Source organism: Oenanthe melanoleuca, chromosome 20 (genome assembly GCF_029582105.1).
Source record: "Oenanthe melanoleuca isolate GR-GAL-2019-014 chromosome 20, OMel1.0, whole genome shotgun sequence".
Classification (NCBI taxonomy): domain Eukaryota; kingdom Metazoa; phylum Chordata; class Aves; order Passeriformes; family Muscicapidae; genus Oenanthe; species Oenanthe melanoleuca.
The window spans coordinates 5,778,153-5,804,636 of record NC_079353.1 but is presented as its reverse complement, the minus strand read 5'-3'; the positions used below and the strand labels follow the sequence as shown (position 1 = coordinate 5,804,636).

The window sequence follows — 26,484 nt, the reverse complement described above, 5'->3', positions numbered from 1 at the left end:
TCCACTTAGGGGCTGGAAGGACCCCAATTATCAATGCAAACATCTTGCCTGGACCCTGTTCCAGGAATTCTGTGCTCCAAGTTGTCCCATTACCTCAGCACCAGCACTGGGGGAGCAGAAATCCCTTTATACCAAGGGGAAAAAAAGGCAGCCAGCAATACAGCAATACCTGATACACAGCTGACACCAGATTCTCCAATAAAGTTAACTCCATTTTAACACAAATCAAAATTATTATTCTTGGCCTTTTGGGGGTTTTTTTAAGGCTTGGTTTGTGGCCAAAGGAGCTGCACTGAGGACCCTGCCCTAAGCAGGAGTGCTGGAAATCTTCCTGTCTCTGCACAGCACAGCAGGCTAATCACAAAATGGATGCTCTGTGAACTGGAAAGAAGGAAACCTCCCCAATTTCTTGTTATTACCTGTGTCTCTATATTTAGTTCACTTTAAGAATAGTTTGCAAGGAATATTTTGCACTGGCTGCAAATACAGCCATGCTGCAAGCAGCAGAGGACAGGGGCTGGATTTTGGTGGTTTTCACCCATTTTTGCTCCTTCCCAGACCCAGATTCAGATTAGGACACATTTCCTTTAGGGCACTGTCTGGTTTTGGTCCCTCCTTTACCCACTGCCCCCCAAGGTTGGTAGCAGCCTATGATGTTGGGGATCTCTGCCTGCCTCCTTGCTGAGGTGAAGCTGATTAATGAAATTAGGCATTATTAAGGGGTGAGAACACAAAAAGCACAATCATGGAAGTGTCACCTTTTCAAGAAACAGCTGGGAACAGCAACCAGCCCTGGCTGTGAACGTGGCTAAGCCAGGAAAGTAGCAGGAGCCTTAGACTTTACAAGGAGCACACATTCCTGTATTCATTTCCTTATTTTCTTGACAGAGCCAGTGGCACAGCTTATGGGGGCCATCTGGAGAGCACATTGTGTTCTCACAAGAGTGCACAGACAGCTCAGGGCAGCTCAGACAGACTCACTTGGTATAAACTTCTTGCTGCTTACCAGCTTTGCCACCTGCCTCACAGCCTGGCTGGTGAAGGGCTTGCTCCAAGGTGGGGCTCATTGAGTGCTGAATTCTCACACTGGCAACAAAAAGGAGCTGCAAGAGCTTAGACATTCTAAGAGCAGGACAAATATTTCAAGGGCAGAAAAATCCAAGATTTGTCCATTAGAATGTATTTATTTGAAAATACATCAAAATGCCTGGGTGAGACATCACAGTGAATGGTCGAGCTTGGTCCCTCCCCACAGTCCATCCCTGCCAAGTGGAGAGTCCTGCCTTCCCAACAGCAGTGGGATGAGACCCTTGGCTCATTCAATGGCTTCCATGACTTCCATCACCAGAGTCCGTGGTCCTGTCATGATGAGGCTGCTGATGGTCTGATAGTCCAGATGCAGAACATACACCCCATTCACTGAGAAAACAAACTGGCACACCTGCAAGAGAGGAGGGACAGGTCCCACAGCCTGGGATTAACTGGAACCAGGGGCTGTGATGCAAGTAACTTGTGTCAAAATCCTGGAAACACTCAAGCATCACCACTCTATAGCTACACCAATAATCACAGTGCTGTGATCGCTGTGTCATACAAATGGGAGCAAAGGGATTTAGGCTGTGAGCTCACAGAGGGAAAAAAGACTCATTTAGGAGCAGTGGCTCATTTCACAGATGGAAATGAAGCACAATATTAACATCCAGCAATTTGGTGGTAAATGAGATTAGGTAAGGAGAAATTAACTGGGCTCTTGAGTAAATTAAACAAATTCATCCATCCCCTTCCAATCCTGCCTGAAGCAAACAAGGAGTCACACTCTGCCTCTGAAGAATCCCATTATTTCAAATATTCATGTGACTTTAGACTTATAGCAGCTTTTAGAAATTACTCCCTTGCTTCTGGGCTTTCTGTAGGGAACTGGGAAACTCAACACTTCTTTCATTCATGCCTAAGATTTCACACCAAACTCACATGCCTAGGCCTAAAGTGAGTTTCAAGCTCTAAGTTCATTTCTCCTGAGCTGGAAATACTGGAAGTTACTTGATGAATCGAATCAAGCCATCAATTTAATATTATTTAATATTATCATTATATGGAAAACAGCTCCAGGCAGAAGTCCATTGCCAATAGCAGGGAAACAAAATGCTCAGGAGCTGAGCATTTCAGGAATTGTGAGATTCAGGACAAACCTCTGCTGGTCCCCTGCCTCCCTGGGGTTATATAAAGTCACTGGAACTGAGGTGGGAATTCTCTGCTTTGTTTTTAGTAGTTCACATAGTTTTGACACTTCCAAGTTCTGGCACAGGGATGGTTTTCTTTTGATAGTTTTTGAGTTTTAGCTGCCCACAGCCCCTGTGCTGCCTTGGAAAACTTGGAAAAGGCAAATCCTCCACTCTGCCACCATGCACAGGGCACTCTGCCTGCAGAGAACATTCCTCTCTCCACCCTCCCAGAGCTCCATGTGCCCATTCCATCAGTCTGATCCCCAGGGCAGGAGGTGGGAATACCATGGAGGATGTGTTCAGCCCAAAAAGCTCAAGCAGGACACAAATCCTGTCTCCTGTTTAAGGAAGAAGTACCTTCATGCCTGCAGCAGCAGCAGGTCCTCCTGGGTCCACTGCCTGGATGTGGCAAGGTCTTCCCCCTCGAACCACGAACCCCCAGCCCACTGCATCCCCCACAATCTGCAAGGAAAACAAAAGGGGGTTAAAAATCACATAATGGGCTGGAGAGAGGATGTGCAGCAGTTCCTGGAGAGACAGAGAGCTCATGATCCAAACCTATTGTGACAGAAAGGGCCGTGCACCAGGTGAGATGCAGAACTGATTAACTGCTCCCTGCAAAGCTGTTTCTGATTAATTCCCTGTCAGCCTGTCACAGGCAGCATCAAGCTGAAGTGCAAGGCATGCACCACCAGCATGCTTGAGAGCATTCCCATAGCACACACAGAGCCTTTTCCTTGGCACAGCAGAGCACTTCCTGGGGAAGGGGCTGCTCTTGCCTTGCCCCGTGCCAGTGTCAGCCTGCCAGAGCAGTTTGCTGTGACACTGCGGCCCTCTGAAGTGCCCAAAAGAGAAAAGGAATTCCCAAGGGACTTTGCACATCACCCATATAAATAAATAACAGCAACTGCAGAGCTAAGCAGGGGGAAATGAGCCGTGAAAGGCCCAGGCTGGCAGAGTTGAAGGGCAGGGCAAGAGCGTTCAGGAGAATGAACAGCACGTCCCCAGACGTGCCATGCTAATCACCAGCTTGATTTTTCTTGCTCCTTCCCACCACTTTCTGCAGCACACTTCATTGGGGAACCTGATCCACAGCTCCTGGTGCCAAACCAGCACGGCCAGGCAGCTCTCACACTTCCTGCACTGCTCTCTGTGAGTTTGCCCCTGTCAGAGGTGGGCAGTGAAGGGATGGGACACAAAAATAACCAAGTGCAATAGGATCCACAGAGCAGGAGCTGTCCTGTAACATTTCCACCCAGCCCTGCCTTGACCAGTCCTACAGCTTTAGAAATAATTTAAAAAGCAAAAGCCCCAGACTTGGGTTGTTTGCAGCATCCTGGAGATTTGTCCATGCAAAAAGCCCCACATATGGAAGGCAAGAGTGGCCCTTGGATGTTCCCCCATTCAGTGCAGCTCCAGCAGGTGCTGATGGATCAAATCAATACCCCTGATCTGCAGAGGGACCTGAAAGATGCATAGAGCTGTGCCTAAAGCCATGTGACAGAGGGTGAGTGTCACAGTCCCAAGTGTCACAGGACTTACTGATTCTGCAGTTTGCAAGGAGCTGGATGGAACAGAAATCACAGAATATTAGAATGGGTTGGATTGGAAAGGGCCTTGAAGATCACCTCATTCCACACTCCTGCCAGGAGCAGGGACACCTTCCACTATCCCAGGTTGCTCCAAGCCCTGTCCAACCTGGTCTTGGACACTTTCAGGGATGGGGCAGCCACAGCTTCTCTGGGCACCTGTGCCAGGGCCTCACCAATGGCAAAAAACTCCAAAATGGGAGATTTTTGCTGGCCAAGAAACATTTTCTTTCTTAATCTATCTGATTGATATGCATTAAACTCTCAGAGGGGCTGAGCACATTTCCCATGTGAAGACATTGATCCCTAGGGAGTCACCCACCAAAAGCCACAATGATGTGACATGCAGTCAAAGCTTTAGCATAGAGAGGTCAGAGCAGCCAACAGAAAACCACCAGAGAGCAGGCAGGGAGCTGGATTAGCAAAGCCATTCCCAGTGGTCACTCACAGTCAGCGTTTTCTTGACATAGGGGGCCCCAGGGGACAGCAGCTCTTCGTTGGTGACAGGTCTCTTTAACACTAGAGCAGAAGGTGACAGATTCTATCAGAATCAAGGGGTTTGTACAGTAAAGTGCATAACAAGGCAGCCTGGGGGTTACCCCGGGCTGCAAAGCAGATGTTAGAACCATGGTTCCTGCAGACAGAAACCTCTGTGTTATCCAGACACATGCACAACTCTCCAAACCAAGATGCAGAGGTGAGGCTGACCCTCTCCTCTAGATGGGTCTTGAGCCCATGCCCTGAAGGAATAGAAGTCTCCCATATAACAACAGGGAATGCAGAAGCTCAGACCTGATTTGGGGTTGCACTCAGGCACAGGAGGGAATACCAAGGTAGGAGGAGCAGTGAAGTAGGCATTGGAGTTTCCAGAGAGGGAAGTGATGCTGCTCCTTCGAACTGCTGAGACAACTTTGATCTCCTTGTTGGTCTGGACTGAAAGAGGCACAGAAAAATTTTTCCTATGAAAAAACAGAGTGATTTAAAATAACATACTTCCCATCAAGGCTGACCTGCACTTGAAAGGTATGTGTACACTGAAGAGGACATTTGAGCCTAGAAAGAGTAAAACCAGCTCCAAAGAAAGGTCAAGAGCTGATCTGATGCTAAGCTGTTTTCCTGGGACAGGGGGCTGTGCTAGGGACTGTCAGTGCATTGTGACATGCACCACAAACCAGTGGGACGGGTGTTCACTTCATGGGATGCCCAGAGCAAGCTCAGACTCTGCTGGGGTACCCTGGGGTACCCTGCTGATGTCACCCTCGCCTCCAGAGCCGCGTTACCAGAGAGGAAGCTGGTGTTGCCCGGCTCTGGGTTGAGCTTGCGGAGGCAGAAGGGGCTGTCGGGGCTCTCGGGCAGGGCGCGGCAGCAGTTCTCATTGAGCAGCTCCGGCAGCCGCCGCCGCCGGCGGAAGTTGGTCCAGAAGTGGTAGAGGATGTCACTGTCAAAGAAGTGATGCCGGTTGGAGACTAGGAGAGAACAGGGGAGGAGGGAGAGCCTGAGGGGTGGAAACATATGTCACAAATCTCCTGAGGGACCCTCATGAATTGCTGTTAATGCCCCTGTGCTCTACTGCAGATTTCTGCCTGTTTGGGAATGCTGCCTGCACAGCAGGGCCACCCCCAAAGAGGTGCCATCCCCCAGGGTACACTCAGTGTCACAGCCCTCCATCTGCCCCTGTCCCACGGCACTCAGAGGACTCCCTGCCTTCCAAATTGGAAGTTTAATTATAGCAGATGGATGTGATCTCCAGCCAAGAGGAGCTAAACATTACATCCTCATGCCCCAGCCCTCCAAACCCAGGGGTGCAGCCCAGCCCTGTGGCCGGTGGCTTTGAAGAACTGAAGAGCAAGAGCTCAGATTTCATCTCAAAGCCTTTGTGGATGGTAAAAGATTGCTCCAGTTTCAAAGGTCACCAGCTCCAAACATAGAACTAAAAGGCTGCATTGCCATCTCCAAGTGGGCACTTGACCAGCACTTGTTGCATGGCATGAATGAGGATTTGTTCCTCGCACAGCCACGCTCATCCCTTCCCAGCCCAGCTCCAGCCAGAGCCTGGCTCACCATGCTGAATGATGCCGTGCTCCAGCAGTGCCCGTCCCAGCTCCACCGCCTCCTGCCTGTTCTCCACTTCTCCCTCCTGAACCAGCCAGTCGATCATCTCGGAGCCCAGGAAAGCCCTCTGGTACTTCACCGAGTTCTCCTCCCTCACCTTCAGGATGGACTCCTCCACGCTCACCAGCCTGGCACAGAGGTGGGACAAGGCTCCCGTGATGCCAGACGTCCCTGGCAGTCCCCACGGAGCGCAGCCGGGGGAGCAGGGTGGGGAAGTGGGCAAAGCCCCGCAGCCACAGCACTCACACAGCAGCGGGCAGGGAGGGAGAGCGCCGAGCTGCAAATCTTCATCACAGCGAGGCGGCAGCTCCAGCCAAACCCCAGCCGGGCTGTGATCTCAGCTAAAGATCACAGGGAAAGCCAAGCAAGCGTGGCTGACGCAAGGCAGGCAGTCCAAAGGCAAGGGTGAGGTGGGTTCCAGTCAGCGGGTGCTCCCCTGGCAGCACCGAGAGCTGAATCCAGCGTCTCCACGAGAGGGTGCAGCCGGCTCAGCCAGCAGCCTGCGGGATGCTCGCACATCCCTCGGCCACCGCTGCGGACCAAGAGCAGAGCACAAGGGATGCACGGGGGCACAGGGGCAGCGACACCCCAAAATCACCGCCCGCCCCCATGGGGGACTCGCCTTCAGGGCACGTTGGGACTCCCCTGCCAGGGTGGGAGCCGGGAAAAGGCTGTTAAAGGAAACGGGTCCACAGAGTGGGCTGGGCTTAAACTGGGACAATGGCCTGGATTTAGAACCAGAAGCCATCAACACAAAGAAAACAAAACTCTTGGAGGTGGAAGGAGTTTTCTCTACTCTCTGGAAAAGGGAATAATCTTTTCCATTACAAATTTTGCACACAGGATAAACAAGAGGCAGGGACCCAGGCCCACGAGGGTCCTGAAAGTCCCATACCTTGCTGACTTTGGTGGGACAGAAGTCCTGGTACTGGTGGAAACACCTCCCACAAGGAGGCTGGAAGAGTGCTGGGAATGGCCACTGGATTGTTCATCCCAGGAGCACCCAGACTGACCCTCCCTGTACCAGACCCCAGATCCTGCGCGTGGGCTGGAGCCCTTGAGTTCGTGTATGTCCATGTACAGTAACTCATGGGTTCACAGTAAAACTCCTGTCCCCTCCCCAGCACTCTGGCTGTCCTGTCCATGGGTTCATATCAATCTCCTGTTCCTCCCCAGCACTCTGGCTGTCCTGTCCATGGGTTGATATCAATCTCCTGTCCCATCCCCAACACTCTGGCTGTCCTGTCCATGGGTTCCCAGTAAATCTCCTGTCCCTCCCCAGCACTCTGGCTGTCCTGTCCATGGGTTCACAGTAAATCTCCTGTCCCTCCCCAGCACTCTGGCTGTCCTGTCCATGGGTTCACAGTAAATCTCCTGTCCCTCCCCAGCACTCTGGCTGTCCTGTCCATGGGTTGATATCAATCTCCTGTCCCTCCCCAGCACTCTGGCTGTCCTGTCCATGGGTTGATATCAATCTCCTGTCCCTCCCCAGCACTCTGGCTGTCCTGTCCATGGGTTGATATCAATCTCCTGTCCCCTCCCCAGCACTCTGGCTGTCCTGCAGCGGTGCCAGGCTCACCAAGCAGCATTCCCCAGTGGGACAGCAGGGATGCAGAGAGGCAAAGCAGAGCTGTGGCTGCCAGCTGGCCCTGCCCCAGTGGCCCAGAGCCAGGGGACTCACTCACTTCTCGTAGAGGCTCTGTCCCCGCAGGAACACCTTGACGTCCTTGCTGAGGGGGAAGGTGCCGTCGTCCTTGCGGAAGCGGTAGAGCAGCTTGGCGTCCTTGTAATCCGAGTGCTCGTCACACACTGCAACACAGGGCAGGGCTGTCACTGCTGGGGACACGCGGGCTCACGCTCAGCTGGGTGTTGTCTGCAGGATGAAAGCTGTGAGGGCTTCATGTCATTACCTTCCCTGTGCCCCTTGTCCCGTGAACAACCTCAGTCCCCAAAAATTGCCTGCTCAGGAATACCTGAAGCTCATGCTGGTGGGAGAGGTCAATCCCAATGTACAGACCTTGGAAAAGCTGGAGAGGGGTAACACAACCAACATTTTGCACCAGACACTAAAATATTCATTTGAAAAAACATGGCTTCCTTTTTTTTTTTTTTTCTTTTAAGTGTTAATGTTCAGATTTAGACTAAAAGAGGATGAACAGAACTGCCTCAATTAACTTTTTTAAAAAAGCTACAGCCACATGTAAGCAGACTTAGAGTACAGAGGAAAAAAGCCACACTCCACTCAAACTCCCATAAAATCACATCTGTCAAAAATGTTCATAAGCTAAAAAAATTTTAAATGGCACAAACTTTTCTACATCATTTTGTGTCAACCCTGCCCAATTAATTTGCATGGCAAACTGATCTCAAGAGAAAATTTCCTTCAGAGCCAGGTGCAATATAACAGGAGTAATTAAATCTGTATGAAAAGCCTGGGATGCAGCTTGGGGATGGGCACACAGTCTGCAAATGGCTTTATAGCTCATGTAACCTTTATCAGGTAAATATTTGGGCTACCAAATATTTAAATAAATATTTGAGATAAACCTGCCTGAAACAGACTCCTAGAATACAAGTACAAAAAAAAAAAAAAAAAAAGCAAACAAAAACTAAAACAAAGACAAAAAAACCTAGTCCAAAAATCATAGTTCAGCTCTTAACAGTCAGCCTGCCTTCAGCTCCACCCATGTGAAGGAAGAAGAATAAATGTAAGTGATAAAAAAACCAAACCCAAGCAACAAAAAGAAAACAAACACTAGAATAAAGAATATGCCTGGAAAACAAAGAAAAAAGGAAAAAGAAAAACCACAAATGTTTCCTCACTAAAGTAACTTCATTCACTAGAGTGAAATTCAAAAGATTCAAGATACTTCTTGTGAAAATTTTAACACTTTTCATCCTTCTGAGCAGACAGGCAAAACCACATTCTCCTTCAGGTGAGCAGCAAAATGCCAAAACTTGTCAGATTATCTCAGGATCATCATTCCTGCAGAGCAGCTGTCTGAGATGCAATCAGGACTCTGCAGCCTGTGACTCACTGAGCACGAGGGCAGGATGAGAAAATTGTTTTAGCAGTGAAAGTCTGCAGCTCCAAGGAGCAACAATTCCAAAGCCATTGCAACCAGGAATAGAACAAAAAAAAACCCTACAGGACTGTGGCCACAGAAAACCAAAGCAGTTTTCCTATTTAAACACCAGTTTTGATGTGTTTCCAGTGTGTAATAGAACCAAAGCCCAAAGCACAGCAGACAGTTCAGAGGCAGCTCAATGATCTTCATGAGATAATTATCTGGGTGCCAGGGGAGATGAGGGCAAACACTTCAGCCAGACAATTGCCAAGCACCAGCACTGGGCTGCATGAGCTGGCAGCCCCCTTTCCACAGGACTAACAAAATTAATGGACACAAGGCAACCTGGAAATTCAACTTCTGTGTCCTGCCAGGAATTGTCACAGGAGCAGGAGGGACATGCCTTAATATGCAATCAAAATAGTGCTGGTACCTAGCACTACACTGGTTTAATTAACTAATGGATTTATTTGAAACTGTCAGTTGGAGAGATGGAAAAATAATCAGGTGTAAGTGTTAATGGTTAACTGAGAACTCCCTGCCTCAGCTTTTTGTGATAAAGCCCAGCAGCAGTTTATTTTTGTTCAAGGCAGTTTAATGTAAAGGGCATTACCCTCAGCAAGTAGCAGATGGCAACAGGGAGTGTTTGCATTGCAGTGGTCAAAGGCAGCTATTTTTGGACCCCAGAGAAGCAGGGGGAGGAGAGGGTTTGGTTTGGTGTGGTTTGGTTTGGTGATCATCTGCTCTGCCTCCTCAGCTACATCCTCATGTGACAGCCCAGCTTAGCCAGAGCCTTCCCACCCATGGCAGAGGTGTCCAGGGCTGTCTGACAGTCTGGGGTTCTCTTTCTGCCTGGGCCTGAAAACCACATGGACAGGAATTGCTTTTTGCCCATCTGAAGCACAACTTGTTTTCTCCTGTTATACTGGGACCAAGGGCTGGACCTTTCTCTGCAGCACAGAGCTCATTATGTGACCAAAACTACTGAAGTTCCAAAGAAATTTTAAAAAGAAAAAAACCTGAATACTACTAAGAGCTGGGCTTGAGCATCAAACTGCTTTTTCTCAATGCTTCCTTTTTTTCTTCCCCTTCCTTTTAAAATTTTTTTAATTAGGTTCCACAGACAAGCCTTTGTAACAGCAGCACACACTTAAACCCCAAGGAAAGCAGAATTCCTTCATCTCCAGGTTCACAAGTGCCAGATTAAATTTTCCTTGGAGTGATGTGGAACTCCACAGCCCTATTTGTCCCATCATGGGGAAAACTAAGGAGTACTGGGGTCTTATGGCAAGAGAATGAATTTTCCTGCAGATGTGAAGCCATGCTGTAATTCAGCCTCCACTTCTTGTGACAGCTGCTGCACAAACATCCACCTGGCTGGGTACAGGAACACAGGTCAGGTGTGACAGAGCTGGCTTCCAAAGAAGAGACACTTTAGACATCATTTTACCAGTGCAGAGCCCAAGCCCCTTCTCTGGTGGGCAGGGAGCTGGCACATCCCCCAGAAAAAAGCAGATCCAGCCTCTGCAGGAGCCCTGACCCATGGCAGGGGGGCACACTGGGACCTGGCCAGGCTCCTGGGTGCTGGGCTGGGGGACACAGGGGGTGGCAGGGACACAGGGGTGGGCAGGGACAGGGGTGAGCAGGGACAGGGGTGAGCAGGGACACAGGGGTGAGCAGGGACAGGGGTGAGCAGGAACACAGGGGTGAGCAGGGACACAGGGGTGAGCAGGGACAGGGGTGAGCAGGAACACAGGGGGAGCAGGGACACAGGGGTGAGCAGGGACACAGGGGTGAGCAGGGACAGGGGTGAGCAGTGACACAGGGGTGAGCAGGGACAGAGGTGAGCAGGGACACAGGGGTGAGCAGGGACAGAGGTGAGCAGGGACAGGGGTGAGCAGTGACACAGGGGTGGGCAGGGACACAGAGGCTGAGCAGGGACAGAGGGGTGAGAGGGGTGAGCAGGGACACAGGGGTGTCAGGCACACAGGAGATGATGCAGGCACACAGGGGTGTCAGGCACACAGGGGGTGTCAGGCACACAGGGGTGTCAGGCACACAGGGGCAGGTGTCAGGCACACAGGAGGTGATGCAGGCACACGGGGGTGTCAGGCACACAGGGGCAGGTGTCAGGCACACACGGGTGGCAGGCACACGGGGCAGTGGCAGGCACACAGGGGGTGATGCAGGCACACAGGGTGTCAGGCACACACGGGTGGCAGGCACACGGGGCAGTGGCAGGCTGGCACACACCGTGGTGGATGATGTAGTGGTCCATCAGTTTCTGCAGCAGGCGGATGGCGGTCTCGCGGTCGGGCGCCTCCTTGTGCTCCACCAGCCAGTCCGTGAGCTCCTTGGCCACGAAGCAGTTGGGGTAGGTCCTCAGGTGGTACCTCCTGTCCTTCACCAGCTTCCCATCGTGCAGACGGAGCCTGGGGGCAAAGGCAGCCCCTGAGCACAGCTGGGCTCTCAGGGCAGTTGGGCTGTGCTGGTCCAGCCTGGGGAGATCACCCTGGATGTGCTGGGATGGTGCCAAGCAGCCAGGGACTGGCAAATACCACCAAACCCCTTGGCAGGGCCAGGCTGCACCAGCCAGTTCCAGGGAGCTCTCCCCCATCCCCTCCTGTCCTCCTGCCACCACTCAGGGTGCCTGAGCAGACCTAGTCTGACCCATAGCTGTCTTTTCATTCTAAACAAGCCTCTAAAACCCACAGCAGCCAACCAAAGGGGGTGAAGGGGGTCAGAAAAAACAAATAGCAGTACATGTATTTGTTATCTATGATTCTGTGTCTAGTTCTCCTTCCCCATGACCACAAAAACAGGAATAAAGCACAGAGCCTTGCTCATGACTCCAGGTGGGAGCAGTAACAGGAGCCCTCCTTTCTTCTGTCCAAGCAAAGAGTGCCAGGTGGATCCCAGCAGTCCCCAATCCATGCACCCACTAAGCCACAGTGAACAACAGCACTGACATTTTCTGCTTCCAGCTGGGATTGACTGGGACAGAGTTTACCCAAACAACACCACTCCTGATGTTCTGGCTGGTCTGCAGCCCTGATGGAAAGATACATGGGGGAAAGTTGCTCAGGTGAGCACAGCTTTGACTTTTAAAGGACCTTAACAGCAGAAGGAGCCACAGGGCACAGAGTTCCTCTGTGCTCCAGCCAAAGCCAGCCCAGTTTGGCAGGAGATCTGTCCAGGGGCCAAACTTCTGCCCTGTAGCCACGGCCGTTCCCAAAACACCACTGCTGGAAAATGCCCAGTGTGTGCAGCAGGCTCTGAGGGGAGATATTAATTAAACATCTCTGTAACTCCAGGATGGTTTTAGCTTCAAATTATTCATTGCAATTCCCAGTTTTGCCCCAGGCCAGTGAGTTTTACTAAGGAATTAAACACTGCAGCCTTTCATTATTTCATGCCTCAAGTTCTTTTGTTCTTTTTGGAAAAGTTATGCCTGTTGGACAACACTTCAGGACTCAAAAGAAGTTTAAATACCCTAAAAAACTATCAGCAAATAATGGATTATCTTATATTGTAGGATTTATAAATACAAAGTTCCTAAAAGTTTTACCATAAAACATTTTGTTAGAGGAATAGTTAGTCACTGATTATTGCAATTAATGCTGACAAGTTGAGAGAAGTTTTCAGACCTTTCTGCTAATTAAAATACTAAACTAAAGACTCATGCAGAACCAGCTCCTGGCCTTGCCTTGCACAGACCCCCTCAAATCCTGAGTCTATATCCAGTATTTCACTCTTTACCTGGAAGCTGATTCCCACATGTGATCCTCATTCTGCAGATGGATTTTACCCAGAAAGAACAGTCCACAGACAGCTGCCTTGCTTTTTTAGTTTTTGTCTTTTCCCTTTGTTTCACTGTCCACTGTCACAGCAGTGACTGCTATGGGGGCAGACACTGCCAATTTTTATGTTCTCTCTCCTTCACAATCAGCAAGTGGGAAGGCACTTTAGAGGAATGTTTGGTAAAGATATGAAATGTTCCAGGAGTGCTCTGCTGCCATCAAGAGTCTGCAGGACTCTATAAATAATATATCTATATATATTTACACTCACACACACTCCCTGTACATACAATAACACATAGACCACAATCACACAAGGCCTGAATAGAAACTGGTTGGGTGAACACTATTTCCCCTATTTTATTCCCTTTTTAAAATTATGTTTCAGAATAGAGAAAAAAAAAAAAAAAAAAAAAGCTCAGATTTTGAAGATGAAAAATTTTTTAAAAATATTTTTAGCAAGCAATGCTGATAAGGCCTACCTAAGATTTAAAAATTTAACAATATTCTGAAAATATTTGATTTGGAGCAATTGCCAGCACAGGATTGTGGTGTTTCTGCACCTCTGGGGCAGCTTTTTGGACCTTTAATTCTGTTTTAAGTCTGTGAGGAGTTTCCCCTCTGTCCTGCAGACCCAGGGCAGAGGAAGAGGCTCGACTGGAGTGTCCTTGTGGACTTTTCACTTTCCTCTTGTTTACTGCTTCCTGTCAACCCTGAAGAGACAAACTTTGTCCTTCAGCCACAGGATGTAACATCTCTTGTGTGATGTTACAAAAACAAAGCTGGTGAAACCATGAGCGGGTTTTATTCATTCTTCCAGATAAAAAGGATTGGGGATATATATAATAATATGCAATATTATGAGTTTTCCAAATGGCAAAATCCACCCTGTGGACATACTAGTTGTTCAAAAGGATTTTTTAAAAAAGGCAGAATAAGGTCAGGATGAAACACTTGCTGGAACATGAGATGGGCTCTTATGAAACACTCCTGGCTTGGCAGGCAGAGCCTCCACGTGCGTTTGCTTTGGGTAGGTTGTGTTGGGTAAGCAAATTGTTTCTTTGTCAAGGTCACTACAAAGCCATCATTATTCATCCTGGGTAACCTTGTTGAAAGGGACATCCAGACAGAAGAGGAATAACCTCTCCCTCACCTCCCATGTAAACCGACCTTGAGCATCTCCAATGACAAGGTGGATCTTTCAAGGATATTCATTCCAGTTCACATTCCCACAGCAGCCAAGCACAAATGAGTGGCCTTGGAAAGATGCATCAGCCAAAAGATCTTTTCTGTTCCTATCTTCACAGGAACAAACAAACAAAAACCACAAATAAACCCCTACCAAAACAACAAACCACCAAGTGCTCACTAAAAGGCAGCAACGGACACAGGAGCATTTCTGCAGAGCTGCTGCTGCTGGAGAGGCACATTCAGGAAAAAGACTCAGCAAACCCCAGTTTGCACCACCCCCAGTCTGAAAAATCAGGGACAAAGGAGGGTTTTGCACAGCTGTGACATCCCACAGTGGTACTGAGATGTTTTATTTTCTTTGTATTTAAATATAAGTATAGGAAGACTTAAATCTCAAATCCCAGCAGATGCAAGCATAATTCCCAGTCCTCCCTTTCACCAGTGCTAGAAATTTAATAATTAGCTTTTCCAGTTCTTTGAATAAGGTTCACTGTTACATCAAGCAGTGCCCCATGATTCCTCAAGGAAGATTTCACCACAAGAGACCCAAGTCCAACAGAGAAGCACCAAACTTCCTGCAGACAAATGACTTTTGGGCAAGAACACAAATCTTGGCACATTCAGGCACACACCTTTAGTGAGCCAAATTTCCAGAGCACCAAAGTATGAGCACTTTACTTAACAGCATTGCAGTTTGAGAATTCAAATAAAACACCACCCTGAAAGTTTTGGACAGTGGCAGAAACTGCAATTTTATTCTTTGTAGGAAAAAAGCTTCCTTCTCCTCTCGCTTTTTCTGTGCAAGATATAAATTTAATGAGCATATTTTCTGTTTGGGAGTGATTAATGCAGCTTAACAGAGCTATTAGAGCACAGCTGCTTCTCATGACCATGGGAATACCCAGACCTGAGTGCACCAGGGCTTGTCCATACTTGAGGAACTCTGATTACAGCAGGGTGTAAATGCAAAGCAAGGAAGCTGCTCCAGAACCTCTCCGTGCAGATCAGCCATTTGCTGCAATTAGAAGTGACTAATTGGGCCTCTCTCACAGAATGCCACCCAGGAATACACAACGCCCAGTGAAGCTGATGTGAGTCTCATCATGTGTCTGACACAAGAGGAATGACAGCAGACATGAGGAACGAGCCTGAGCCAGCAGCTCTGTCACACTCAGGCCAAAACACCAGTGAAAATTTGATTTTTGTCTTTCTAGTGGAGAGAGGCTCCAAATATAAAGTTATTTTTCTCCCTCCCTGGACTGGGCAGCTGCTGAAGCAGAGGGACCCTGGCAAACCAACCCACAGTGGCCAATGCCCCACTGATTCCTTCAGACTCTTCATTCCCAGCCTTCCACACAGAGCATTCCTCCAGCCCTCACTTGTGCAGCTATTGCTGGCTGGGAAACACATCCTGACACTGAACAGACTCACCCCTCTGGCCAAACCAAACTCTGAGGGATTTTGCAAACTTGCTGGGAAGCCAAAGATCTGTAAAGATGGAGCAAAGGTTTGTTTGATTTAATGTAATAGTGGGGAGGCAGGGCAGGAAGCGGGGAGCAGGGAAAAACAAATGTTTGATGTTTCATGTGGATACAGCAGCATTTATTTGCTGATGGAGGTTCACTGAGCCAGGGCAGCTGCAAGGCTCCTTTCCCTGCCCCTGTGTTCCACATCTGGGGAGCAGCAGGGGAGGACAAGGTGGACATTTAGCCCTGTCCATCTGCTGTGGTCTGACACATCACCAGCCTCTCTGCCTCAGTTTCCCCAGTGCTCCCCACCAGCTATCCAGGTCCCAGAAGATCCATGCCATGACTCCTGACCTGCCAGGCTGTGAGATCCCCAGAACACAAGAGAGAAATTCAAACTCTGTGTGTTCTGCCCCACTCAATTCTCCTTCCAGCCAGAGGTTCAGTGGAAGGAGCAGCCCAGCTCCAGGCTGGGTCCATCTCCTCATCCTCCTCCCCAGGTTTTACACCAACAGCTCCTTCCCATCCTTCTGCACTGGGAACAGGCTCCTGCCCAGACCAAAGCAAAAGAATGCAACTGCTGTGTGCCCAGCCCCAGCAAAAGGACCCTCCTCTCCCTCCTTGTGAGCTCTCAGATTTTGGGAGCTCCCTAAACCAGGAAACTTCAAGGCACTGAAGCTATGGGGGGAAAAAAGAAGAAGGAAAAAAGGATGCATGTCCCCAAAAGTACATAAACTTTGGGGTTTCTATTTAACTTTAGCCCAGTGAACAGTGTACTGGAAGAGTTCTGTTCCCAATAAAAAATTTACTGGATTCCCTTCCCGTGCCTACAGTCACAATCACCAGATGGTCCAGGGTCTGATCTGCTCCTGTCCTGCAACAGGTATAGAGAATTCCCATCACCCCCCACATATGGAACATGGTTTTAATACACACCTTGATTATTTTATTTTCTCTCTGAATATCTGATCCCTTCCTTTGGCCTCGGGGCTCAACTTAAACCTCAGTCACTCCAGATGAGTAAAATATTGGAAATATAAATATGAATAAATCTGCTCTGTCCCTTAGCTGTATTTTCAAGATGGGGCCCCAATCCTTATCTGGAAATTATCAATCCTTGATACAGAACAAATAATAAAGCTAAAGCTAACAATGCTCACTAAGAATGGGCAATGTATCTACACCAAGCTAATTTTAGGGATCTGATGACAGCATACTCAGGCTCTGGACTATTTAGATTATCAAGGATGTATTTCCTATTTTCCACCCACATTTCAAAACAAACCAGAATGGCTCCAGATACAAACAAGCAAACTCAGCTCTGGAGCTAGGAAATCCACAGTCCTTGCTTGGAAGCAAGGAGGGGGTTCTGACCCCAGATACACAAGGAACAAGTTTTCTCAGCCACACATTGCAGAGGAGAATGGATTTCTGTCTTCATAAGAAGAAAAGAGAAGCTGCTGAAGAACTGGGACTACAAACCAGTAGAAGTTCCCAAAAGAGACTTTGAGGAAAGCAAAGATCCAGTTCAGGCATGTGGCACCCCTGGAATGCCCTTCCAAGTCCCCCTGAAAGTGTGAACATCCCCAAAAATGCTGCTGTCCTCATCCAGCCAGGGGTCAGGGACCTTGTGGGGCCGCTCAGTGCCACAACATCATTCCCCATAGTTTGGGGAAGGTGGAAAGGCACAAAGAAATCTGATGCCATCTAACCTCACCCGTCAGTGCCCTGGTACCTGGGGCTGAAGGGTGGGAGCTGCCAGAGAGGAGCAGCAGCCAAGGTGTAACAGGGGAGGACGTGGTTCAGCACTCTTTGGTGGGTGAAGGGAGGATCAGCAGGTACTGGAGAGGGGGATAAACCTTGGAGCCTGCTGCTAACGGGTACAGCCCAGAGCCCCGGGCTGCAGAAGAACCCCAGGAGCTCCTACCTCAGCTGCTCTCCAGCAATCATCACCTCAGCCCTGTAGTGGTGCTCCGTGGCTTTCTTCTTGAGGCTGCTGCTCAGGCTCTCCATGCCGGGCTGGCGATGCTGCCCATGGGATGCGGCTCGGGGGATGCGGCTCGGGAGGATGCTGGTCCTGTGCTGTCCGGCTCTGTCCCTTGCTGTCCCTGCTGTCCCTTGCTGTCCCTGCTGTCCCGCTCTGTCCCTTGCTGTCCCTGCTGTCCCTTGCTGTCCCGTGCTGTCCCTCGCTGTCCCCGCTGTCCCTGCTGTCCCTGCTGTCCCGCTCTGTCCCGCTCTGTCCCGCTCTGTCCCGCTCTGTCCCTTGCTGTCCCTTGCTGTCCCTTGCTGTCCCTTGCTGTCCCTGCTGTCCCGCTCTGTCCCGCTCTGTCCCTTGCTGTCCCTGCTGTCCCGCTCTGTCCCGCTCTGTCCCTGCTGTCCCGCTCTGTCCCGTTCTGTCCCGTTCTGTCCCTTGCTGTCCCTGCTGTCCCTGCTGTCCCTGCTGTCCCTCGCTGTCCCTTGCTGTCCCTGCTGTCCCTTGCTGTCCCTTGCTGTCCCTGCTGTCCCTGCTGTCCCTTGCTGTCCCTTGCTGTCCCTGCTGTCCCGCTCTGTCCCGCTCTGTCCCGTGCTGTCCCTTGCTGTCCCTGCTGTCCTTGCTGTCCCGCTCTGTCCCTGCTGTCCCCGCTGTCCCGTTCTGTCCCGTTCTGTCCCCTGCTGTCCCGTTCTGTCCCGTTCTGTCCCTCGCTGTCCCTGCTGTCCCTGCTGTCCCTTGCTGTCCCTTGCTGTCCCCGCTGTCCCTGCTGTCCCGTTCTGTCCCTGCTGTCCCTGCTGTCCCGTTCTGTCCCTCGCTGTCAAACCTGTCCCCGCAGTCCCCCGCTGGCGCGGTGCAGGTGAGGCTGTCCGGAGCTGCTGGCTCTCTCTCCACGCCTCTCCTGGGCTGCCGGAGGAGGAGTCTGCTGCAATCCGAGCCGGCTGCTGGCCCGGGGCCGGGAGAGCGGCCGGGATGCTCCCAGCGGGCTGGGACAGTGTCCCCTCTGCCCGGGGCACACACGGGCTGGAGGATGGACCCAGCAGCTCCTTCCTCACCCGGTAACTTTCCTGCAGGGGTTCAAGATGTGCCATTCCCCAGCCCAAGCCCTGTGCCTTGTTCCCATCTTCCTCCCTGAGGACTCTCTGCCTTTCCACGGATTGGGATGGGTCCAACAGCACGGCCAATCCTGCTAAAAGGGGGATCAGAGCAGCCTGAGCCCTCCCCCTGTGCAGGAGAGGGTGGATGGAGAAGCACAGGCTGGGAATAGCAAGATCTGGCCCTGGTGATCTGAGCTCTGCCGGTGCCAAGCTGGCACTGGTACCAGCTCTAAAATCTGCCTCCAGGCACTGGCACCTGCCTCAGCCACTGCTCATCATTCCCATTACCTGAGGAGCTTTCTGCAAGGCCAGAGCTGACCCAAAAGTGACAGTGACCAACAAAGTAAAAGGCAGAGGAACTGGGATGTGGAGAGGGTTAATTACACCCATCACTACTGTCGGGTTGCTGTGCTATCACACTTCCAACAGTTAAATCAGGAGTGAAAAATACTGCCTGGCATAGGGGAACAAACCTCAGAAACACAAAAGAAACTTCCCAAAAGAGAGTGTGGAGAAGATGGGTGTGAGGCAGGGAAGGAAATGTTATCAGCTAAGAGGTTCTGCTTCAATTTAAAGTCTAATAAATCAATTAACTAAATGCTGTCTTTAATTAGCTCCTCTGTAGCAGTAATTCATCAGCAAGCATTGACTTTGCCACTGTCTCCATCAGCACAGACTTCCAGGCTTACATTCCCCCATCCCATAAATGCTGCTAAATCCAACCACGTGGATTGGGGATTGGGGAGGAGCAGCATGGTGTGGCCAGAAGGAGCAGGAGGCACAGGTGAGGGCAGCACTGCAGCTGGAGCTGGCTCTGTGCTGCTGCAGGAGCAGCCCAGGTAACCAGGGGGGCTGGACAAACCTCACTGCTGGTGCTGCTGTCCAAGGCAAACACCAGGAGCAGCAGGATGGGCTGTGCCAACCAGGCTGTGCCAACAAGGCTGTGCCAACAAGGCTGCTCTGTCTGGGCTGTCCCAGAGCAGCTCTGCCCCTGTCCCTCTCTCCAGCCCCTAAAGGCAGAACAGGCTCCCCTTGTGCTCCTGCAGCCCCAGGGTGTCCATGCCAGGCTCAGCTAAAGCCTAAAGAGCCTTTGGGCTGCTCCCAGGGCAGGCTGGGCTTGTCCCTGCCCTGCTGCAGCATCCTTCATTCCTACCAGGGACACAGTGGGGAGAGCTCCCCACATCTGCCCATCCCATTGCTCACTGTGCTGCTTCAGCTGTGGAGAAACTGCTGCTCTTTTAATCATTGGATAATAACTAACTTCAACCATTGGATAAAAACTATCTTCAACCATTGGATAATAACTAACTTCAACCATTGGGTAATAACTATCTTCCTTAAACAAATATAAAAAATTTAAAAATTTAAAAAAAAATAATTTAAAATACTCAGTTCCAATCCTGAGAGTGCTTTACAGTAATAAGGTAAAGGATTTCAGCTCTTGCCAGCTTCTTCCATGAAAAACACAGAGGAAAAAAAGGTTCTTTCTTCCATAAATAACTTTGTAAAATGTGCCCTTTAAGTTAGACATTAATGTTTCTACTTAAGATGCACAAAAAAGGAAGAGAAGTGACTAAAAATATATTATCTCCCCATCTCAAGCCTGGGAAACAGTCAAGGAGCAGAGTGAGGGCACAGCAGCCAGAGATATGTGGGGCTGCTGAGGATGGACTGTGCTTGGAAAGCTGCCTGTGAGGATGATGGGCTGGGAGATGGATTAAAACTCCTCCTGAGAGGACAGAGCACCACTGTGAACCTGCAGGAGGTGACTGGAGTGACTGTTTTCCCAACAAGGACCAGGGCCAAGCTGGTGAAATGAGTCAGCAGCCTTGAGAAAACTCCTTGAGAGGAGGGTTTTCCCTCTTCAGCTGCATGAAATTAAATTGGGCAAATTATGAATACTGGATGTTGAGCCTCAAAATCTAAATAAATTTTAAAAAGTAATTAGGTAAATTAATGCAGGACAGGTCCTGGTATTGAACATGGAAATCCAGATGATTACTTCTGTTTTCAGTGATGGAAGCTGTAAGAACACATTAGTGGAGAGTTCACTCACAATTGCTTCTCCTCTTTCCCTGATCTCTGCTACTGGTCCACACCAGAGCAAGGATCCAGGCCTGGAAGAATTTCTGTTCTCCATCAGATCAACACTCTGAATGTCACAGCCTCAGGGTTCTTACACTGACATTTAATGGAAATTCAGGAGAAAATGGATGTTAAACCACAGCCCCAGCTCACAGCACCAAGCTCCTATTTAACCTCAGCAGTGGCTTTCCCCAAAGCATTTTGTTCCCTTTTTTGAAGGGAATACAGGGCATACACCCAGCAAGCTGCTGCTAACTCCATCCTGGAGGTGACAGAATTTCAGGGTTGGGAAAAACAATCCCTGAATAAGTCTCCCTTGCTCCCCATCCATTCAGGGATTAATTAGGTTGAATTAGTCATCAGCTTGATCTAGAGATGGAAAGTGCTTTCCACAGCATGGCTTCAGAGTCCAATCTACAATGAATGTGCAGAGTCCCTTCACCTAGGTTTCCTCTCCAGAGGAACTGCAGTGTCTGAATTTTCTGTTTCAATAGATTAGGAAGTGGTTTGACTAATTAAGTGTTCAGAAAAGATAGAAGCACCTCTAGGTACAGCCAAATGTCTTTGTTTTCAGCTCCCAACTTCATTACATCAAATTGAAGGTTCAGCACCCTATGATTTTTTTTTGTTGTTGTTTCCTTCTTTCTTCCCTAGCAGGGCTGAGGAAAAGACAGGAAGAAATCAGATGAGTTTGTTTTGAAAAGCTGTAAAAAGATCAAAAATCTGTTTGTAAATCTTGCCAGGAGTGAGCACAGAGGACACCAGGAGCTGTCACAGCCGTCCTTGTCACTGGCTGCGAAGTTTGCCTTAATCCTTTGCTTAAATTTTGTCTTCTCTGTGGCAATTCAGGCTCTGCATTTCAAGCAGAGAGCTGGAGAAATCTCCTGTGCAGGGGAGCAGAGTCTGGCAAGAGACAGATTCAGATTTTTCCTGCTAGGAGCTGGCACACCTGATGCCAGCCAGCACTGCTCACCCCACACACCAAATTTAATTTAGCTTAAGCAAAAAAAAAACCCCATAAACATTTTAAAAGGATTTCACTGCCAACATCACCACAACAAAATCCCTGATTTGCAGGGCTGTGTTCCTCTGGCTTTCCCCAGGCCAGCTGACATGGTGCTGTCCTTGCCACTGAGCATTTCCCTGGAGGCAAGTCCTTGTCCCCAGCAAGGTGTGCTCACCTGGGCTGGAGCCCAGCATTGTTTGGAGCCAGCCCCTCCCTGCTGCTTTGGGAAAAGTTGTTTTTATCCAGCAGTAAAGGTCACAGGCCACCCCAGGGCTATTTGTGCTTCACTCATTGGTGTCAGTGCCACAGCAAACACTGGGGCCACCGTGCATCCTCCACTGGGAACAGCACACCAGCAATCCTGGGGCATCTTGCATGGAGATCCTTCCTCCACAGCAGCCAGGAATGGTCCTGGGGCCATTACAGCCAGCTGGAGGCTGCTGTGCACCAGGGAAGCACATTGCACCCTGGAGCATCCTCCACTGCTGGGCTGGGAGTGCACAGCACTGCTCTCAGGGAAAACTGGGAAGATTTATTTCCATCTAGTGGCAGAAAACAAACTCGTTATTCAGCAATTTCTCATTAGCCAGTTATAAATCTGAGCTGGAGTTCTCCTGTCATTGAGTGTCCTTCATTTTGTTCCAGAAAAGAAAATTTGGATGTCTGAGCAATATGTTGCTTCTTTCCACAGGAAAGAGAGGCTGCTAACCCCAAGCAATCAAATGCAAGACAAAATAATTTGTTTGGCTTCAAAGTAACAAATAGGGGATCTTTATTACCCTCATTTATTGTAAACAAATACAGCTCAGTCCTGATTCTCCAGAACTACAAGGGATAGAACTTTAGCTTGAAAAAAAACAAACCAAAAAAATCCCACTGAAAAATTAAATTCTCCTATGGTTGCATAGCTTCAGGACCTACCTGCAGCTTTAATGAAAACACCATCAAGTACTCAGCTTCTTTATGAACTAATAAAAGTTTTCATCGGGAAAGAAGAAAACTGACAAAGAATAAATGACAACAAAAGAAATGCTCTTACACAAGACAAGGAACCTCTGTCACCTCCACTTCCCCATTCCTCAACATCAGAGGAAACATTTCAAACAGTCAATAGTCCTTAGCTGTTAGCTCCATACCAGTGTGTGGGTGTGAGACTTCAGGGCAGAGGAGTTTAATTCCCCCTCTTCTCCCTCATTCCCCCTCTTCTCAAGGTGTTTTTAAAGATCAATTAGGTGTTGCAGACCACTGACACAGGGACACAGAGACTTCCTTGTCCCTGCTCTGGGACATCTCTGAGAGGCACCAGCTCCACAGACACCTCTCAGAACTGGATCTTGGGGGTCTTTCCAGTCCAGGTGATTCTGTGATTCAGGGAGGAGCAGACTCAGAGCTGCACTCAGAGCTTCCCATGGTCTGGACACCCTGACCTGGGTCAGGGCCATGCCATGGCCAAATCTAAACCCACATTTCTCTCAGAGAAGGAATGCTCAAGCTTCAGAGGTGGGCAAGTCTCCAGGCTCCTGCTGTGATGGGAATGTGCTAATTACAACACAATTAGCCTGGACTGAGGACAGGCAAAGGAGCCACTCGTGGCAGGGGAAGTGTAATCCTATCATGATCCATTGATCCATAAGAATCATGATCTGTGGTCCATCAAAAAGAGCTGTTGGCTATTGCTGTGCCAGCCTGTATTGTGAGAGTGAGAGACAGCCTGTCCCAGCTCTGCTCCTCCTTGTCAGAAAGAAAGGGCTCTGACACTGGTTTAACAGCAAGGGCCAGGCTAACAGGGATAACAAAGCCCTGGTATTTGGTATTTGTCACAGCCTGAGCTTTAAACTGCCTCCATGCAGCCTGGTGCACTCTGGCAGAGAAGGGAGAGCTGGAATCCCAAGGCAGCAAATATAAAATCACAGGAGAACGTGTGTGGTTTGAGGACAGGAATTTTCCCCGCTGGCTTAATGCAGCAAGAAAGTCCCAGGCAGAGGACAGGATGGGGCTGTGGATAAGCAGGTCCATGAGCAGAACACGTTTCCACCCCTGCATGCAGCTACTCAGAGCTCAGGTAGGGCTCCCTCAGAGCCATCCATGCCCAGGGACACAATCCCCTCTAGAGGAAGGAAGGTGACGTGACAAGGGAAGATCTGCCAGCAGCTCTGAAAGGAGAATCATCACAGAACCCTACAATCACTTTGGGCTGGAAAGGACCTTCAAGGTCATCTAGTTCCAACCCCTGCTGCAGGGCAGGGACACCTGCACTAGATCAGCATCCTCTGTGTGAGCTGGTGCTGCCCCAGTCCTTCCTCAGTGCAAGAGAGGGTTTGGGTGGCCTTGAGCCATGGTACAAAGCCCTTCCCAACCACCATCAAAGAGAGGACAGGCATTTAACAGACGTGGGAATGGGTGAGTCTCTTCTGCAGAGCTTTAATTTGACAAGCTGGGATCTCACCAGCAGCCTAGATTACACAAGGAGTATTTATTCCACTTCTCTGATATGCTTTGTGCTGCCTCCCAAGGTCTGGGACCAGCTTAGAGACACACCTTGGTGTGGGCAAGAAGTTTAAGAGAGTTGCAGCAGCCTCAGCTTCAGATTCTATCTCTTCTTGCCAGTCCTGCAGTAACACTGGGCAGCCTCACTTGGCTGGGCAGATGAGATTTTAATTCAAGTCCAGAGCATTGAGCTGCTCCCCAAACGTGACAGCTGATGGCTGGAGTCAATAGGCAATTTGTGAACACACAATTAAAACAGCAATTCCCTCTTGAATGGTATCAAGCTTCAATGCAACAACAATACACAGAAGAGGCTCTGTAAGGAAGAAAATTCCTGGTTTGACCTTGATCACAACAGCCTTTATATAGGCTGGCACATCAATTTACATATATTAACCATCTCTGTCAGCAGAGTAGGGAAAAAAATGTATATACAAGTGGTTTTTGCCCTAGAAAGTAAAACACCCTTCCATTGAAGGCAAGATGAGGAACCCAGTGCAGAACTGCTGATACTAAGCTGCAGCACTTCTCAGTCAGAAGTGGTGAAATTTTTTTCATAAAAGACACACTCCAGCCTTTCTGCCTTTGCTGGCAGAAGCTGATTTATTGTAAAATTCACCAGCCCCACAAAGCTGAGCAGCCTCTCCGAGGGAGCACACTTTGGCAGGGCTTAGAGGGCAAGATGAGAACTGGTTTCCACAGTGAGCAGAGCTGATAGCACTGGATTTTCCTGCTTGAGCAGTGGTCACAGTCCTGGTGAGGTACAACACGACTGTTCTTGGCAGTCCTTGCAGCCAGCCCTGCCAGAGATTCGGTCTCTCCCACTCATTCTCAGCAACTGCAAGTACAAGGAGGCTTCTCCTGGAGATCTTTTCAGTATTTTTTAAATCTCTTCTGTTTTTAGCCAGCTTGAATGTTGCCATCAGGTGAAATTCAGATTGGAGGCAAAGTAGCATTTGAGGATAAAAAGCCAGGATGGTTTCATCTCACCTAAAGCAAACATCAGCACCTTGCTCAGAGGAGCTGACCTTTCTTTTCCTGCCTTCCTGAGGAGATGCAGCTTCTTGCTGACAGAGCACAAATGTCTGGAACTGACACAGCCAGGCAGCCTCTCCTGGCTCCTGCAAATCAGTGACTGAACAGCCCAGGAATGATCACACTGCAGCCCTGCCAGAGCTTCCCAACAGGACAACACAGCCCCAGCTCGTTTTCCTGATGGGATTTTCAGTTTCCACCCCATGGCTGCATCCTGCAAACCTCTGCCAAAGCAGTGGGGAGCTGCAGAGCCTCAGGGGGTCCCTGTGTACTGAGCTGAGCTGTGGAGTTTGGGGGGGTGATGGTGAAGCTCCTGAGGCCAAAGGCTGCTCAGATGGCTCCTGTGGAGAAACCTTCTGGAGCAGGTGGAGAGCACAAGGAGGGAAACCAGACACAGCCCCAGTGCCTGCCTGCACACCTCAGGGGGCACCAGGGTGAAGTGGGTGAGCTGTGAAGCCCAGAGTCACCTTCTGAGCCTGCACCTGCCTTGGAGGGCACCTACACAGATAACAGTGGCAGGAAGCTCCAGCTGGACTTGCTGGAGTCCAACATTTGTGTCTTCTGCTCTTAGTGTTTTCTGGTCCAGGCTCCACTTTCTCTACCAGCTGTTACTGACTGTGCTCAGTCTGAAATCCAGAATATACATCACTGTTTCCATGATGGTTTGTTTTTACATCATTAACTCTGGATGTTGTCAGAATAAAGGGCCGAAATCCTCTCTCCAGGACATGTCCTGTTTACTTCCACTAATCCCATGTGAAAACTTTGCAGCCCACACAGCAGCCCTTACAGGAAGAATGGACACAGCCTGTCTGTAGAATAATACCAGTGATGCTATCAAACACAAATGTCCTTTTTTTGTGTAAAAATCAGTAAAATTACCTCTCTAGGGTAAGTAGGATTCAGTCTTGCTGACCAAGAACTTAACAAAAGAGATTTTAAATTTGCACAAAGCCAAGTGCAGTCATCTGGAGTACTCACATGGCTGTTTGGCTCATGAAGGAAACTGGAATCTGAATGTGGAGCACTGCCACAACTAAAGGATTTGTCAGAGGACTCACTTCTTGAAGAAAACTGCTTTAAAAGTTTCCTTTTTCTGCTGTAATAAGTGCCTCTGCAGACAAGCTATTAAAAATCTCAGAGTACATAAATTCATCTGCACTTCCATTTCTACTTATAGTTCTCCCTAAATAAGGAGGCAAACAATGTCTCCAAACTGTTCCTGAGTTTGAAGTTAGACTGTGAAACTTTAATTAAATTTAAAGATGTTTTTTGGCTTTATGAATGTTGGCAGCTTCCTTTCTCCTTTGTTACTGGCAGAGAAGAATATGCCTGACACCAGCACCTGGGTTGAAAA

The 26,484-nt window shown here is 49.3% G+C and overlaps 1 protein-coding gene across 7 annotated transcripts; it reads right to left on the bottom strand.

Annotated features, from left to right (window-relative positions):
• Nucleotides 1–1,164: 1,164 nt before the first annotated feature.
• LOC130261457 (DEP domain-containing mTOR-interacting protein-like) lies at nt 1,165–18,426 on the bottom strand. Of its 7 annotated transcripts, none has more exons than XM_056507710.1 (9): nt 17,376–18,426; nt 11,245–11,423; nt 7,609–7,732; nt 5,873–6,051; nt 5,092–5,277; nt 4,604–4,744; nt 4,260–4,330; nt 2,580–2,684; nt 1,165–1,441 (listed from the first exon to the last, which is right to left on the bottom strand). In XM_056507710.1, exons 1-9 carry the CDS (start codon nt 17,459–17,461, stop codon nt 1,316–1,318), a joined length of 1,197 nt encoding a protein of 398 aa, XP_056363685.1. In that variant the 5' UTR covers nt 17,462–18,426; the 3' UTR covers nt 1,165–1,315. The 7 variants fall into 7 exon arrangements, with proteins under 7 accessions (XP_056363685.1, XP_056363683.1, XP_056363684.1 ...); XM_056507708.1 differs by having other exon boundaries at nt 7,609–7,759; nt 17,376–18,312; XM_056507709.1 differs by having other exon boundaries at nt 7,609–7,756; nt 17,376–18,267.
• Nucleotides 18,427–26,484: the final 8,058 nt, after the last annotated feature.